General features: G+C 36.6%; 1 protein-coding gene across 1 annotated transcript in view; it reads left to right on the forward strand.

The window, feature by feature from the left end:
* Positions 1-15202, forward strand: part of LOC129067605 (cytochrome b5 reductase 4) — a 76174-nt gene that overhangs the window by 12306 nt on the left and 48666 nt on the right. The window contains exons 3-4 of the mRNA XM_054569672.1: positions 7972-8072; positions 11069-11150. Of these exons, the coding sequence (XP_054425647.1) occupies positions 7972-8072; positions 11069-11150 (183 nt within the window). The remainder of the gene's footprint in view (positions 1-7971; positions 8073-11068; positions 11151-15202) is intronic.

The following is a 15202-nucleotide window of genomic DNA, read 5'->3' on the forward strand; positions in this document are numbered from 1 at the left end:
AAACATGGGTGTGCATTATACACGGGAACACATTATACATAGCAAAATGTGGTACTTTAAGTCATTATAAAATCCATTTAACTTTCATTAATTTTTTTTCCATTAGGCTCTTTTGAAATTAGCAAGGTATTATTACCCGGTTTTCTACATTAACATGCAGGGTTATGCTTTTGGTTATAGCCAATTTGAGCAACACTCCAGCAAATACTAACTATATAAACTCAGGACAACATGTTAAAAAAAAAAATACCTTAGAGGCACTGGTGAGCAACCAAAAACAGGAAGAAACTAGAAAGCAAGGGTCATCTCTGTTTAAAGGAAGCAACTGTCACTACCTGGTTTTACCATTTGTTATGGCATTTAACCTGAGGTCATACCCAGGATGGTACCATGAAGGGTAGCCGAAACTCAGATGGAAACTTCTAGTCTTACTGGCTTGAAGAACTAGATGACAGAATTTGGGGCATTTGGACCAATTGGAAAATGAGGGAAAAAATTCTGGAAAAAGGGAGACCCAGAGGCAGTTATAAACTTTGTAGATCTTTCTTAAGGATAGGCTACACAGCCCAACTAAGGCTAAAAGGATTGAACGCAGGTTTCAGTTTTCACTCCCCTAAAGGGGAAAGAGAGTTTGAGTCCAATCCAGTTAATTTGCCACTAAAACAGTCAATACATTCTGGAGGAATGTAGGAGAATCCAGAGTTTCTAAAATATATTATTTGCAATGGCCAGAATATAATCTAAAGTTTCTAGACATGCTCAAGAGAAAAAGTATTTAATTACTAGAGACTGACACTGAGTTGATCAGGTATTGAATTTAGTTCACAAGGATTTTAAAGCACATACTATATAACTCAAGGAAGTAAAGGTATACACGTATATAATGAATGTGTAAATAGGAAATCTCAGCAAAGAAATAGAAACTGTAAAAAGTGGGAATCTAGAACTGAAAAATATAATATATGAAGTAAGAAAATTTACCAAATGGGCTTAATAGCAGATTGGAGGTAACAGAAGGAGGACTTACTGAGCATGTGGATAGTTCCATAGAAATAACTCAATCTGGGTAATAGAAAAGAAAATGACTGGAAGTAAAATGAACAGAGGCTCAGGGACATACAGGATAAAATAAAAATATCTAGTATGTGTATAGGTGGACTTCAGAAGGAAAGGAATGAGAGAATGGAACAGGAAAATATTTGAAGAAATATTGGCCAAAAATTTCCCAATTTTTGTAAAGGGCATAAAACTGTCAATTCAGTATCTTAGTAAATCCATGCGTGATCCATACAAAGAAAATTACATAGAGGCACATTATATTCAAACTACAGAAGCCAAAGATAAAGATAAAATCTTGAAAGCAGCCAGAAAAAAGCACACCTGAAAACAATAAAAATGACTGCTGGAGAGAAAGAGAGAGGAAAAAAAATTAAAAAACACTATCAACCCTGAGTTCTATATCCTTAAAGACACAGAATTCTTTAAGGGTAAAAATGAAGTAAAGACTCTTTTGAATAACAAAAACTGAGAATGTAGTACCAACAGACCTGCTTCACAAAGAGTTCTAAAGGAAGTTTATTAGGTTGAAAGGTAATTCTACCAGATGGAAGTTCAGATCTTCAGGAAATGGTAAATACGTGAGTAAAGAGATAGGTTACTTTCTTTCCTTTTTAAAAAATGCATGGCCTGGCTGCTGTGACTCTGGATTGAGTGCCAGCCTGAGAATGAAAAGGTCGCTGGTTCATTTCCCAGTCAGAGCACATGCCCAGTTGGGGGCACACAAGAGGCAACCACACATCGATGTTTCAAATCTCCCTCTCTTTCTCCCTTCTTTTCCTCTCTAAAAATAAATACAATATTTTTTAAAAAGTGCATGACTGTTTAAAGCAAAAATTTTAACGTTGTCTTGATATTATGTAAAGTTTAGGGATGGAGAGTGGTAAATGGTCCTTATATTCAATGTGAAAGTATGTACAATATTAACTCAAGTAAACTTGTTCAAGTTAGTGATGTATATTGTAATCTTTAGGACAGCTGCTTAAAATATAATCCAAAGAGGTATAATTAAAAAACCAATAGTATGAAATTATTAAAAAAAAATTGGTTAACCCAGAAGAAATCAGGTAAATAGAGGAACAAAGACACAAACAGAAAATTTACAGCATTGGGGTAGGGAAGAAAACTTGGGGTTGGGGAGGGAAACTAATAAAATGGTAACTCTAAATTCCAAAAGAATGTGTGTGCCTGATAAAGTTTCATAAAATATGAAGCAAAGATTACTAGAATTGAAAGATAATTAAAATCCACAATCATTGCAGCATATTTTAACACCCTCTCTTAGCCGTTGTTAGAACTAGGTAGCAGGAGACATTAAAAAAAAAAAAGAAAAGTGCAATTTCTCTATTGAACACAAGATGGCAAAGTAGTCACAGTGCTTGCAAAAATGGATCTGTGTGCCCTTCTTTTATTTTATAAACAGCTTTTTCTTTCATTCATTTTAGAGCCAGCAAAATGAACAGTGGTGGTTAATGAAATAAGTAGGAGCACTGCAGTGTAGTACCATAATACTTGGCGCATACATAAGAGGCATTAAGTTTTTGTTGAATGAATATAAATGGGGCTTTGAAGTTAAATCTGTGATTAAATTTTAAAACAAAAATTATTTGTAAATCAAATTACAGAAATACCACTCTTACTTAGAGCAGTAGGTCTCAAATGTTTTGGTTTTAAGATCTCCTTACTCTTTGAAAAATGACTGAGAACTCCTCCCTGGCTGATGTGGGTCGGTGGATTGATTGCTGGCCTGTGGACTGAAAACCTGTTGGATTCCTGGTCAGGGCACGTGCCTGGGTTGCGAGCCAGGTCCCCATTCGGGGGCATGAGAGAGGCAGTCGATCAATGTTTCTCTCCCTTTCTTTCTCCATCCTTTTCCTCTCTCTAAAAATAAATAAATAAATAATTTTTAAATAATTATTGAGGGCCCCAAAGGCCTTTGCTTATGATGGCTCTGTTGATGTTTACCTTTTAGGAATTAAAACTAAGAAATTTAAAGAATATTATAAACTTAATATAAAAGTTAAAAATAAACTACGTATAAATAATACATGAGAACTACATTTTATAAAGCAAAAATTAGAAAATTGGTATTATTTTACTTTTTGGCAAACATTTTTACTCTATGGCTTAATAGACAACAACTGTATTCTCATGTCACCTTCTGTATTTAATCTTAGACATTTGTGAAAGAATGAGAGTTTTTTGAAAGGAATATAGCATTTTAGAATTACTAGAAAAAATGTTAGTCTTGGACCAGCCAAAAAGTCTTGCTCTTTCAGGACCATACTTTAGACTCTGACTTACAAATAGGAAAAAGAAAAAAATGAAAAATTACTGGTTAGTGAGTGTGTGGCCTGAACCATGGAGATGCAAGTCACTTCTTATGGAGGGTTATTAGGATTCCACCATATGGTTGCCTAACCTGAAAAACTGTGGGAGCCTCATCTGGAAGATAGATTAAATAGGTAGGTAAAAAATGTCACTTCAGTCTAACATTGTACTTTGTCTCATGTAGAGCTGGGGGTTGAGAATAAGTTGAAGCATGCTGCAGTCCAGTTCTGAGGTCAGTTATCTGAGAAATGTATGATTCAGGTTGTATTGGTGAGAAAAGCTGTTCCCTGCCTATGGGAAGTTGGAGGAGTGACTGAAAGAGAGCTCTTGAAATCGGAACCTTCACACATTGCTGCTCAGAGTGGAAAACAGTCTGGCAGTCCCTCCAGAGGTTCAGCATAGATTGCTATGTGACCTGACATATTCACTCCTAAGTATATACTCAAAAGAAATAAAAAATATACGTCCACACAAAAACTTGGACATAAATGTTCATAACAGCATTATTTATAATAGTCAAAAAGTGGAAACAACGTAGATGTTCATGAACAGATGAACGAATAAACAAAATGTGGCATATTTACACATGGAAGGTTATCCAGCCATTAAAAGAAAGGAAGTACTGATACGTGCAACAACATAGATGAACTCTGAAAATATTTATAGTGAGTGGAAGAAGGCAGACGCAAAAGACCACTTATTGTGTGATTCCATTTATATGAAATGTCCAAATACACAATATGAAGAGGCAGAAAGTACAATAGCCGTCACCTAGGGCCGGGGAGGGTGGGAGGAATGCTACCTGAAGAACGTTTCTGCATATTGTTAGGTTGTAATATCTGTTGTGGTCAATGGCCCCTGCATAGGGACTCATGATTCTTAACAATAGCAATAACAAACTCTCACAGGGAGTTTCTCCATTTTAACTAACTAATGAATCTCTCTTTTTCTGTTTGTTTGCTTGTGTCCTTGTAATGCTTTTGAAGCTCACATAATGAGTGCACTCTTAACTAGCTCTCTTTTTGGCTCTGGCTGCTAGGAAGTTCAGGATTAGGTTTAATGTTCAATGGTAGCAACATAGTTACCTAGGTGAGGCGGCTAGTGTATTTTCTTTTTTTACGTGTTTTGGTGTGGATTCTTTAAATTTTTACACACAAACTTAAGTATTTTATTGTAAGATTCTCATGGTCTTTATCAGTAACAGTTGGAATTTAAATAACAACAAATATAAAAAGTATATGTGAAAAACTAGATGCGGCAGTTGCAAAGATGGGAAAGAGTTCTTTCTGTATAAAATGGCAATTTTAGTTTTCAGGCATAAGGTAATGTTGATTCTTTAAGCTTTTAAACAAGCAGTGAGCTCCTAGACTCAGGTTCTGTTCAAGCAGATTCTGGATGATGGTCTGTTTGTAGATTCTGTAGAGATGAATACTGTATGAATGAGAGATCAGATTAAAAATTTCAGTTAGAGTTCTCCCAGTCTTCAGACTATCATTCTGTGATTAAGTGGCAGTATAAATTTCTGACAATTTTAAAGTGGGTAATTCTTATTCTAAGAACTTGTTTAAGTGCTAAGGTTTCAAACATATAGCACGAAAGAGATAATTTAGTGTGAAGATTATTAGAATAGGTATTACCAGTACATTGCTTAAAGAACTCAATATAGTTGTACCGCATGTGTGTTTTCAATTGCACTGCACCTCTGCTAGGGTGAATTAGCTGTAAGAATCACCCGAGTGTTGCTAGGGCATTTAAAAATGATGTATTTAAACATTAGGGGGTATATTTTTAACAGAACTGTTGTATTTTAATTTTAATAAGTTGCTGCTGCTACCCCTTCTTTCCTCCCCTCCTTTTCCTTCTTCTTCCTCCTTTTTTCATACTTTCCCCCTCCCCCCCCTTTCATTGAGATATAATTGAAAATAACATTGTATAAATTTAGGGTACACAACATTATTGCTTGGCACATGTATATATTGTGAAATTAAGTTGCTTTTCTTAGCAGCAGTCAGTCCTTTTATTGTAACCACTTCTGGTTAGAGTTTAAAAAACAAAATACAAATCAAAAGAAAGTATTAGCATAAAGGATAAATATAGATAGGTAAGTAGATAGATAAATAGGCAGACTCCCTAAATCTCCCTGTGCCACCGAAGGCCATGTAAAAAACCTAACAGCAGCATTCATAATGTTTCATGAATCTGTTTTTGCCTGTTTTTGTTCTTAATATCATTATTAGGTTTTGCTGAATCAGTAGCTTAGCACCAAATTGAGATTGTATCTGTGGCTCCATAAGTATTATTTATATTTATATTTATATTTAATGGGCAATCAGTTGTGCAAATCTGCCACGCCTGAGCCATGAGAGCTATGCGAAGAAGTTAATTTGTGTCATTGCAAAATTTAGAGTTGCAAAATTGTTTCTATAAACCAGGTAGTAAGAACTTGTAGGAGGCAAAAAGCTTGCACAAAAGAGATTGCTGTCTAAAAGCCATGTATAGTACAGATAGAATACAATAAAGCATGAAGGAAAAGCATGAAATTAAGTTCTTTGAATTTGTTTTCTGCTGCCACTTTCAGGGGTCCAAGTTTTAGTTGTTAGGAAATGCTTTTGAAAGAAAAAAACAAGCAGATAGGGAGGAAGAAGAGGGAAGAAAGAGCCTCTGGACCAGTGGAGATGCACCAGTTGCATTAGGGGGCAGGGTGTCAGTCTCATAATCAGCAAATCACTAAGACTGCCAAGTGTGGTTGGATCTAAATCTTAATTCCTTATAATGAGGGGTTTTATAGGCATTCCTAGTTTCGTTCTTTTGGAGAAGGTGGGACGTTCTTTAGCTCTGGGTCTTAATCTATCAGAAAGGATGGGAAGATGACGAGAGGATAAGTATCAATCTAAAGAGTTTGGAGGAAGCAGAGAACACATGTTAGACATTTCAGGCTTTATATACTGATCATTGATAGATGTTAAAGTTACCTGTTTATCTTCCTGCTGGTTGCTGAAACACATGCAGTTCCATCACAGAAGGTATTAAGATCATATGTTGTAGATTTCATGTTCTTGAGAAACTAGGACTCTAGGTTTGGTGACAGAAAGTTTGGAATTCTTTTGTTTGGAAGGGGGTTCTCTGTTTGAAAAAGTCTATTGGGAAAAATTTTGATACTAATCCTTATCTCTGACATTTTCAGTCTGTGGATTTGGGGGGATTAAACAGTAAGTTCTTTCTAAATTTGGTGGGGAAGAGTGTATGGAAAAGAGAAAGAAGGGGACTCCAGAAGTTCTTTTTTTCCCCCAGACATTTTGAGGACTGCTGAAAGAGATTTTTGTGAACTTAGTTCTCTTTGTTGCTTAAATTGCCTTTGAGAAATTTTATGAAGAAATCCTGACTGGTTGAATTGGAGGAAATTAAATTGGAGGAAAAACTGCAGTAGGTTTCTTGAGTCTGAAATCCAGTGTTTTCTTTCCTTCCAAGATTACTATATGGGATGAACATTTTAAGTTATCTGAGGTTATTTAAATTCATGGAAGTCATCATATAAAGAGGGCATAGTCTAGACATAAGAAATTAGTTGTTCTCATTGCACATGTGAGTATCTTTAGGACTGGATTTGCCTATTTAGGTTACAAGTAAAGGATTAAAAAGCAACTCACTTACTTGGTAAGGCTGTTCATTGGGCTATTCTCTATTTGTTGTTCCTTATTCCTTTTTCTGAAAAGATAAAACTATAGTTAAATATATGAACAAATTAAATGAATATTTTGGGAAGATAAAAGGATTAGTAAGATCTAAACAATAATCTTTGTTCCTTGAGCAACTGCAGAAAAGAATTGTGTTTGCTTTCACAGAGCACACCTACGTGGCCCAGTCACCATTGCTCTGCCTTTCCTGAGGTGATCAGACACATGAATGAGAGTTCAGTTCTTTTTCATCAGTTTCTTCTACTAGGGCAGTAGAAGATGATGGAGTGGAGAGAGAGAGAGAGAGAGAGAGAGAGAGAGAGAGATGGAGATAGGGCAATATTTTGGAAGCAGAGGCATTGACTTTCTTTGTTCTGGACAATCTTTTCAGAGATGTTTGCATAGAACAACTTTAGATGATAGGAGAGCTAGTGTCTTCCTCTGACAGGTTTGCTTACTTCTCAGTATATTAATGTCTCCTTTTAGAACGAAGGGCAGGCATACTTAATTGACCATTATAAAAGATTCAAGTTTCCTAAGCTCAGGGTCTCTCTCCTGTCATGCAGCACATTGGTATACAGTTATTAACTAGCCCTCTTCACATAGCTCTGTGGGAATTGGGGTTCAGAGAACTCACGCACATGATGGTTTTCTAGCTGCTGCTACTGATGTGAGACTAAACTGTCCCAAGTCTCTGACTTAGGAGTCTTGTGTTTTCTTACAGGATGCATGAAAGGGCCATGCTAACTTAATAGCTTGCAAGTATGGAAAAATCTGAGACCCTTTATATTCTTAAATCTTTGACATAATAAATAGGGTGGATTTGGGAAGATTTATTGGAACATATTTGTAGTTTGTACAGTTTTCAAAAAGTTCATTTAGGATATTATTTCTCCTTGCTTTGACACAGGGCTTGTATATAATGTCAGCCCATATATGGAGTATCATCCTGGTGGAGAAGATGAACTTATGAGAGCAGCAGGGTTGGACGGCACGGACCTTTTTGATCAGGTAAGGTGCTGAAAGAAATCATAGCATTACAATGGAAGAGTACTCTCAGATTTAGCAGTGTGATAGTTGTGACAAGCTTACTTAAATCAGGTCCATGTACAACACTGAGGAATATAAAGAGAACTAAAGTTTACTGGAAATTCTTGCGGAAGGGTACATTCAGCATCAAGCGGTATGGGAAAGATATAAAGTATGGCATGCAAGTTTTCATGGAAATGAAAAATGTTCCCAAACTTTTCTGGTTGGCTTGAATTTCTAGGCAATAACAAGTAACAAATTGCAATGGGAATTTGCCTTAAATCAGCAGTAAGAACCTCCCAAGCAGAATGCAAATCATCCATCATATCCACTCAGTATATGCTCCCACCTGTGAGTCCCTTAGTAATGGTCTGGCCTACCAGATCAGCTATCCTGGTCTCACAGTGCTTGTGTTAAAGTAATCATTGCTTTACATAATAATGACCCCAAAGCCTGAAAGTAATGATCCTGGCAATTCTTATGTGCCAAAGAGAAACTATCAAGTACTTCCTGTAAGTGAAAAGGTGAGTACAGTACAGTAAGATATTTTGAGAGAGAAACCATATTCACATAACTTTGATTATAGTATATTGTTATAATTTTTCTATGTTATTATTAGTTATTGTTAATTTCTTATTGTGCCTAATTTATAAATTTAACTTTATCGTAGGTATGTATGTATAAAAAAACATAGGATATACAGAGTTCAGTACTCTACACTGTTTTAAGCGTCCACTGGGGGGGGGCGGGTATGGTCTTGGAGCTTATCCTCTGCAGATAAGAAGGGGACTACTGTATTCTTTTTTTTCTTTTTAAAATCCTCACCCAAGGATATGATTGTCAATTTCAGAGAAAAGGAAGGTGTAGGGGACAGAGATACATTGATGTAAGACAGGAGCATTGATCAGTTGCCTCCTGTACACATTGCAACTAGGGACTGAACCCACAACCTAGATATGTGCCCTGACTGGAAATCGAACCCGCAACCTTCTTCTGGTGTACGGGACGACGCTCCAAGCAACTGAGCCACCTGGCCGAGGCAGTAGTACTGTATTCTTAAAGTCAGTATTAATACTTTGTTCTACAACTCTCAGGATTCACCACTGAGAGTGGAATAAATTTAAATTCATTATTTGAGGCCCTGAAAAGACTATATGAGGTAAATAGTCTCAACATTGATTTTGCTTTGAGCAAACTGAAGTGCTCTGAGCAAATCAGTTCCATAATTGACAAGCCACAAACCTTTGCCTCCTGGAATATCCTTCTCCTTCATTTATCTGTTAAGTCTACTAACCCCAGAGCCCCAGAGATAGTGCATTATACACTATTGGATGCTCCATAAATATTTGGTAAATGAAATTTGACCTAATTATTTTAGTGATTATAGAGTATTTTACTGAATGATATATTAAACAATTTTTCTGTACTGATCTTTTACAATTGGACATTTAGGTTGTTTGCAATATTTTGACAATAGAAATAGTGCTGTGATAAATATCCAGGTACTTGTATATATGCATACTTGCAAGTATTTTCTCAGATAAATTTCTGAATTAATGAAAGAGCTGCATATTTTCAGGCTTTTAATGTCTATCGAGAAAGTGTCCTTCAGAAAGTTTGTTTAAATTTAATTGCCTCCTTAATGCTGGCAACAAATACCCTAAATTCTTTTCTTTGAAGTGGCAGTCTCACTTTGTTCCTTTTCAAGAAAATGTCTGTCAGATCTTCAAGTCTGAATAACCACTTGTTTTATAGGTCATTCTTTTCATCATAAGCATGAACAGCCTTTCAAGAAAGAAAAACTCAGATCAATTTGCAGATCCAACAGTTGCTTGAGGTTTTTCCTCAGGGCTGTCATCTTACTTTGCAATAGAAGTATTTTTGAGCACTTCTTATTTTGTCACACAGAATATAAAAAAGATCTGTAATCAAGGGTTGCGATTTAATAACAGTAGCAAAGAATTGGAAGCAGCCAATGTGCCCGTCATTGGATGGAGTGGATAAAAAAGCTGTGGTACATTTACGCAATGGAATACTGCTGGGCCGTAAAAATCTTATTTGCGACAGCTTGGATTGACCTCAAGATTATTATGCTGAGTGAAATAAGCCAGTAGGTGTAAGACAGATACCATATGATCTCACTCATGTGGAATCTAGTGAACAAAATAATTTAACAAACAAAATAGAAACAAACATAGATGCATGGAACACCCTCACAGCTGTCAGAGGGGTGAGAGTTGAAGGTCTGGGTGAAAAAGGTGAAGGGAACAAGCAAAAAAAAAAACCCAAACAATAAAACCCATAGACACAGATAACAGTATGGTGATTACCAGAGGCCAAGAGGAGTAGGGGGCAGTAGAAGAGGGTAAAGGGGGGATAAACGATGATGAAAGAAGACTTGACTTGGGGATGGTGAACAGACAATACAATATACAGATGATGCGTTATAGAACTGTACACCTGAAACCTATAAATTTTATTAACCCATGTCATCCCAATAAATTCAATTAAAAACATAAATAAAAAATGAAAATTCATATTTTCTACCTCATGAAGCATATTCTTAAATGAAACAAAATTCTCACTCCACCTCTCTTGGGTCTGGTGAAGAATATGATCGAAATCACTGTCTTAATTTGTGCTCAGATGAAAGCAGTTTTACCAGCTATTGCTTTTTTGAATCAGTGCAAATGTCAACAGAGTGAGAAAAGCAAATAAATTTTAGTATATTTTGAAACTAAGCGAGACCCCACAGATTTCTGAAAGGGCAGGAGGAACCTCCAGAGGTCTACAGACAGCAGTTGGAGAACATTGTCCCCTCTGTATGCCGCCCTTCTGTCACTACCCTGTTGGCAAACTGAATCTGCTTCTTCGTTTTTTCAGTGAAGGATAAAAATGTTTCGTATTGCTCAGAATAAAATCAGAGCATCTCCTGGAGTTAGTCGTGTTACTTTTCTGTCATTCATATCCCACACCAGGTTCATCGTTGGGTCAATTACGAATCCATGCTGAGAGAATGTCTGGTTGGCAGAATGGCAGTTAAACCTGCTCTTCCTAAAGGTAAGCGGTGCCACTGCCAAGCTGGCATTGATGTGGGATGCACGTGGTTTTTTTAAACTTGGATTTCAACAAATAGATTCAGATAAGTCACTGTATTCTCATTTTCACTGGCCCCCTAGTCTAGCCACTCAAAAGGTTTTACTTTAGTTCTTTTTAGAATGAAACACAGGCTTTAACCTTCCTTAGATTTGTCATGTTTTGAAACAACATTCATAGTATAAGTATGAAGTATTATGGAAGTGAAAGAACTTCATTTACTCTTTAGTTTTCACTAGTCTTTTATTCTATTGTTATATAGACAGATTTGTTAGAGCACTTGGTTAGAATTGACTTTTAGACTAGTTTTTTACAATTAATGTTTTGAATATGTAATATAGTCACATGACTCAAAAACAAGGAAATACAAAAAGAAGTATACAGTGAAATTTTTTTTCTCCAGGCTTTGTCTCCCATTTGCCATGAACCTTTCTTCAACTCCTTGTTTCATTACCATAGAAAAACCCAGTTCTGATTTTAAGCTACTTATAAAATACAGTCCATCTGCCCCTTACCTTCTAACCTGTGGCTCTATAATTTCATGGTTTTAGAGTTTATCTCTTTATCTCCTAAGCTTCATTCAGAAGAGTACTGTTTGAAAATGTAGACTAGCAATAGGAATAACAGGAATACTTTGTTTGATCCTTTACTTTGGAAGAAATCTAGTTTATTTTACTCTTTTCAGTGACTCCTGACTTTGACACCCAAATTAGGAATAAATTGGCTTTTTTGACCTGAGTCTTCTATTTATGTGTACTTCAGTGAGTTTTGTAATCCAGGCCTTGTTGCTAGAAGCTTGCGTCAGCACTTGCATCAGCAGTATGGAAATAGCACAGACATACCTAGATTTGAACCCTAGCTCTAAGACCTGTTGGCTATGCAATTTCTGAGCCAGCTTTGATCCCTGAGCTTGAGTCTTTAAATCTGTACAGTGATTCATAGGGCTAAGAATTAAATGAGTGAGGTTCCTTGCGCAATGAGAGTAAATAGATGATAAAAAAAAAATTTTTTTTTGTTCCTATTGCTACAAAAACAAATAAGCCATATGTGTATATACCAAAACAAACTAGTTTGAACTTTAGTGTTAGGAAATTCTTCCAAACAATTTACTTTTGCAAACCAATCCCTTTCTCAATTGGTTCCTAAGTTCACTGTTTCACTGCCCATAGGAGATAAAATCTTAACTAAAGTTTGTGAAAGAATAAGTTTACCTCATTCTGAATGTTATATATATTATTTGCACAATCTGGTACCAAAAGTCACGTGTTCTAACCATTCAGGGTAATCAAAAAGTATGCCAGCCTTTTTAGGCTTCTGCCAGTTAGTAAAAAGACTTTTCTGGTCCTTCTTCCCTGGAAATGAAAGACAAATAATCCTCAAAATGCTTCACCAAATGTAACAAACACCATTGAAAATGAGCAGATTCATTCACAAGAAAATCCCCAGACATCCATAAAAAAAGAGTAGTTTGAAACAGCAATCCAGAGGGATAAGGCAGCGTTGAAACCTGTTTCCCCCAGCACTTAGCTAGGTAATCAGAATTTAGAGCCACACAGAAATCTTAATGATCATACAGGGGATATAAGACCAGATCTTGGGTCTGTAAAGGCAGGGAGGTAGAACTGAGATCCCTGCCTGTGGCTTAGACTCTTGAAGGTCTATATGATCAGTGAAATGGGAAGGCTTGGAAAGAGAAATCTGTCCAACTGTTACGGGAGGAACTGGGTTCTTCCCACGCAGTGAATTACAGATCAGCAAGTCCGTTAGCATGCAGGCAGGGTTTATTGGTGATACACTCTCCCGAGGTGGGGGTGAAAGGCAAGAGCTTGGGTGGCAAGAGCATAGGCAACAAGAGCCCCAGGTCCTTTGTTCTGAGGACTTAACATAATTTTCCTGATGGGGGTGAAGAAGTTACATACTGATTGATGGCCAAAGATGGTGCCAGCTTCCCCCAGGGGGGCGTGATTACCCAAATGTAGGTGTATGTGGGGGTCCGTTAGCCTGGATCCTCACCTTGCTTCAGACCACATTTGGTCATCTTGTTGCAAAACACATACTGTGACTGGGGAAAATCAATTAAAGTTGAGGCAGTTACCCAAAGTTACATATGGTCTTTTTCTTTGGGTGCTGGGGACCCCATCCTGCCTTCTAGGCCTTGGAATGAATACACAGTTTCAAAGTCGTTCTTTCCCAGGTAGTAGAAATGATTAATAGAATTTCAGCGGCTCCTCTCCTCCCATGTTAGCATGGAGTTTCTTATGATGTTGGAGCACCTGGCAATACTATCGGACCAGGCTCAGGACTGCTGAGTCAGTGGGTGAGGCATGTCCCCCTCCTCCTCCTTCCTGCCTTGGTTTACTCCCTGTCCTACCCAACACAACAACAAATGGAATGTCAGGGTATCTTGTCTGCCTTGACCTTATTTATGAGTTGATGGGGGACAAAAAAGAGATTTTCTTTGAGAGTTTGTAACCACAGTCCTGCCCACATAAGAGTTGGGTATTTAAATATATACCACCTATTAAACCTCAGAAACCTCAACACAAGAAGTAAAATATCTTCTTCTTACTGGTTTCCCAGGGTGCTTGGCACATGTTTATACAAATTGTTAATGATTTTAATCTAAAACCCTCAATATTCCCACATGAACACATCTGACAATTATTAGTGCACAAAAAAAAAATTGGATAATACATGAGGAAATAGAAACAACAGTAGGATTTTACCCTTGGGACTTCATTATTTATATATTGAATAAAAATAAGTATGTTTTAAATATTTAGGAAAATAAGAATGAATTGATAACATGGGTGAGAAACACGAGGCTACTAAAAATAATTATGTAGAATTGAGAAAAATAAATAGAACTTCTAGAAATGAAAAATAGAACCAGTGAAATTAAAGTACATATTGTGAATAGTCAAAGAGTTTAGACATAGTAGAAGAGTTCATTGAACTTCCAGGTTGAATAGCAGAAATTACACAGAATGTGGCAGAGAAAAACAAAAGGATAGAAAAACATACAAGAAACATGGAGGTTACAGTAATAAGATCTAACACTTGTAATCATTTCCAGAAGGAAGTAGTAGTGAAAATGAGGAAGATGCAACATCTGAAAGGATAATGGCTGAGAATTTTCCGGAATCGATGTCACAATTCCTCAAATCCAGCAAGTTCATCAAAACCCAAGTAAAATAAGTAAAATAAAAAGAAATTCACACAGACTCTGTAGTAAAACTGCAGAACACCAAAGACAATGAGAAGGTATGAAAAACAGCCAGAGAGAGACAGATTTATTAACAAACCAGTGATCAGTAAATTGATAGCTAATTTATTAGTGTAATTTACTAGCTGTTACAGCTAATTTACTAGAATAGCAATAAAACAGTATCTTGAAAGTGCTGAGCAAAAAAAAACGGACAACCTAAAATCACTTGGTAACAAGGTTAGAGAAGGGAGTTAAGAGTATGAAAAACAAAAGAAAATGAATTCCTACCCCTGCCATAAAACCAAAATCAGAAAGGTTGAGGAAACCAAGGATTTCTAACTAAATCCTAATCATAAAGAGCTAAACTGTAATGAGTATTCCTTCTTCTCCTTACCCCCTGGTGCAGGGGAGTACAAACATATTTTTTACCCAGAATGAGATATGAACTCTGAGATACTCTGTATTCATAAATCAAGAGATTCCTTTTTAACACTGTCTCTAGCCTAATGCTGGTTACTGAAGCAGCATGATCTGTAGGAAGAACACAGTTTCATAGAGACTTCAGATCTCACCTGTGCCACTCATAAGCTGTTGTGTTCTTCGGCATTAGTTAACAGGTTGGAGTGTTTTTCCTTAGTAAAATGGGGTTTAAGCATGAAACATCCTAATGTCATTGTGAGGTGTAAAGTAATGTTTGCTAACTACATAATGCGTAAGAAGACACAGGTGGCGGAGGCAGTAAAATTGGTGGTTGTTATTGTGACTCTTTGCACCCCTCTACTCCTACAGTACTAAGGCTACTTACATT

Source organism: Pteronotus mesoamericanus, unplaced genomic scaffold (genome assembly GCF_021234165.1).
Source record: "Pteronotus mesoamericanus isolate MK-2021 breed Mesoamerican mustached bat unplaced genomic scaffold, CSHL_Meso_final contig_20, whole genome shotgun sequence".
Taxonomy (NCBI): domain Eukaryota; kingdom Metazoa; phylum Chordata; class Mammalia; order Chiroptera; family Mormoopidae; genus Pteronotus; species Pteronotus mesoamericanus.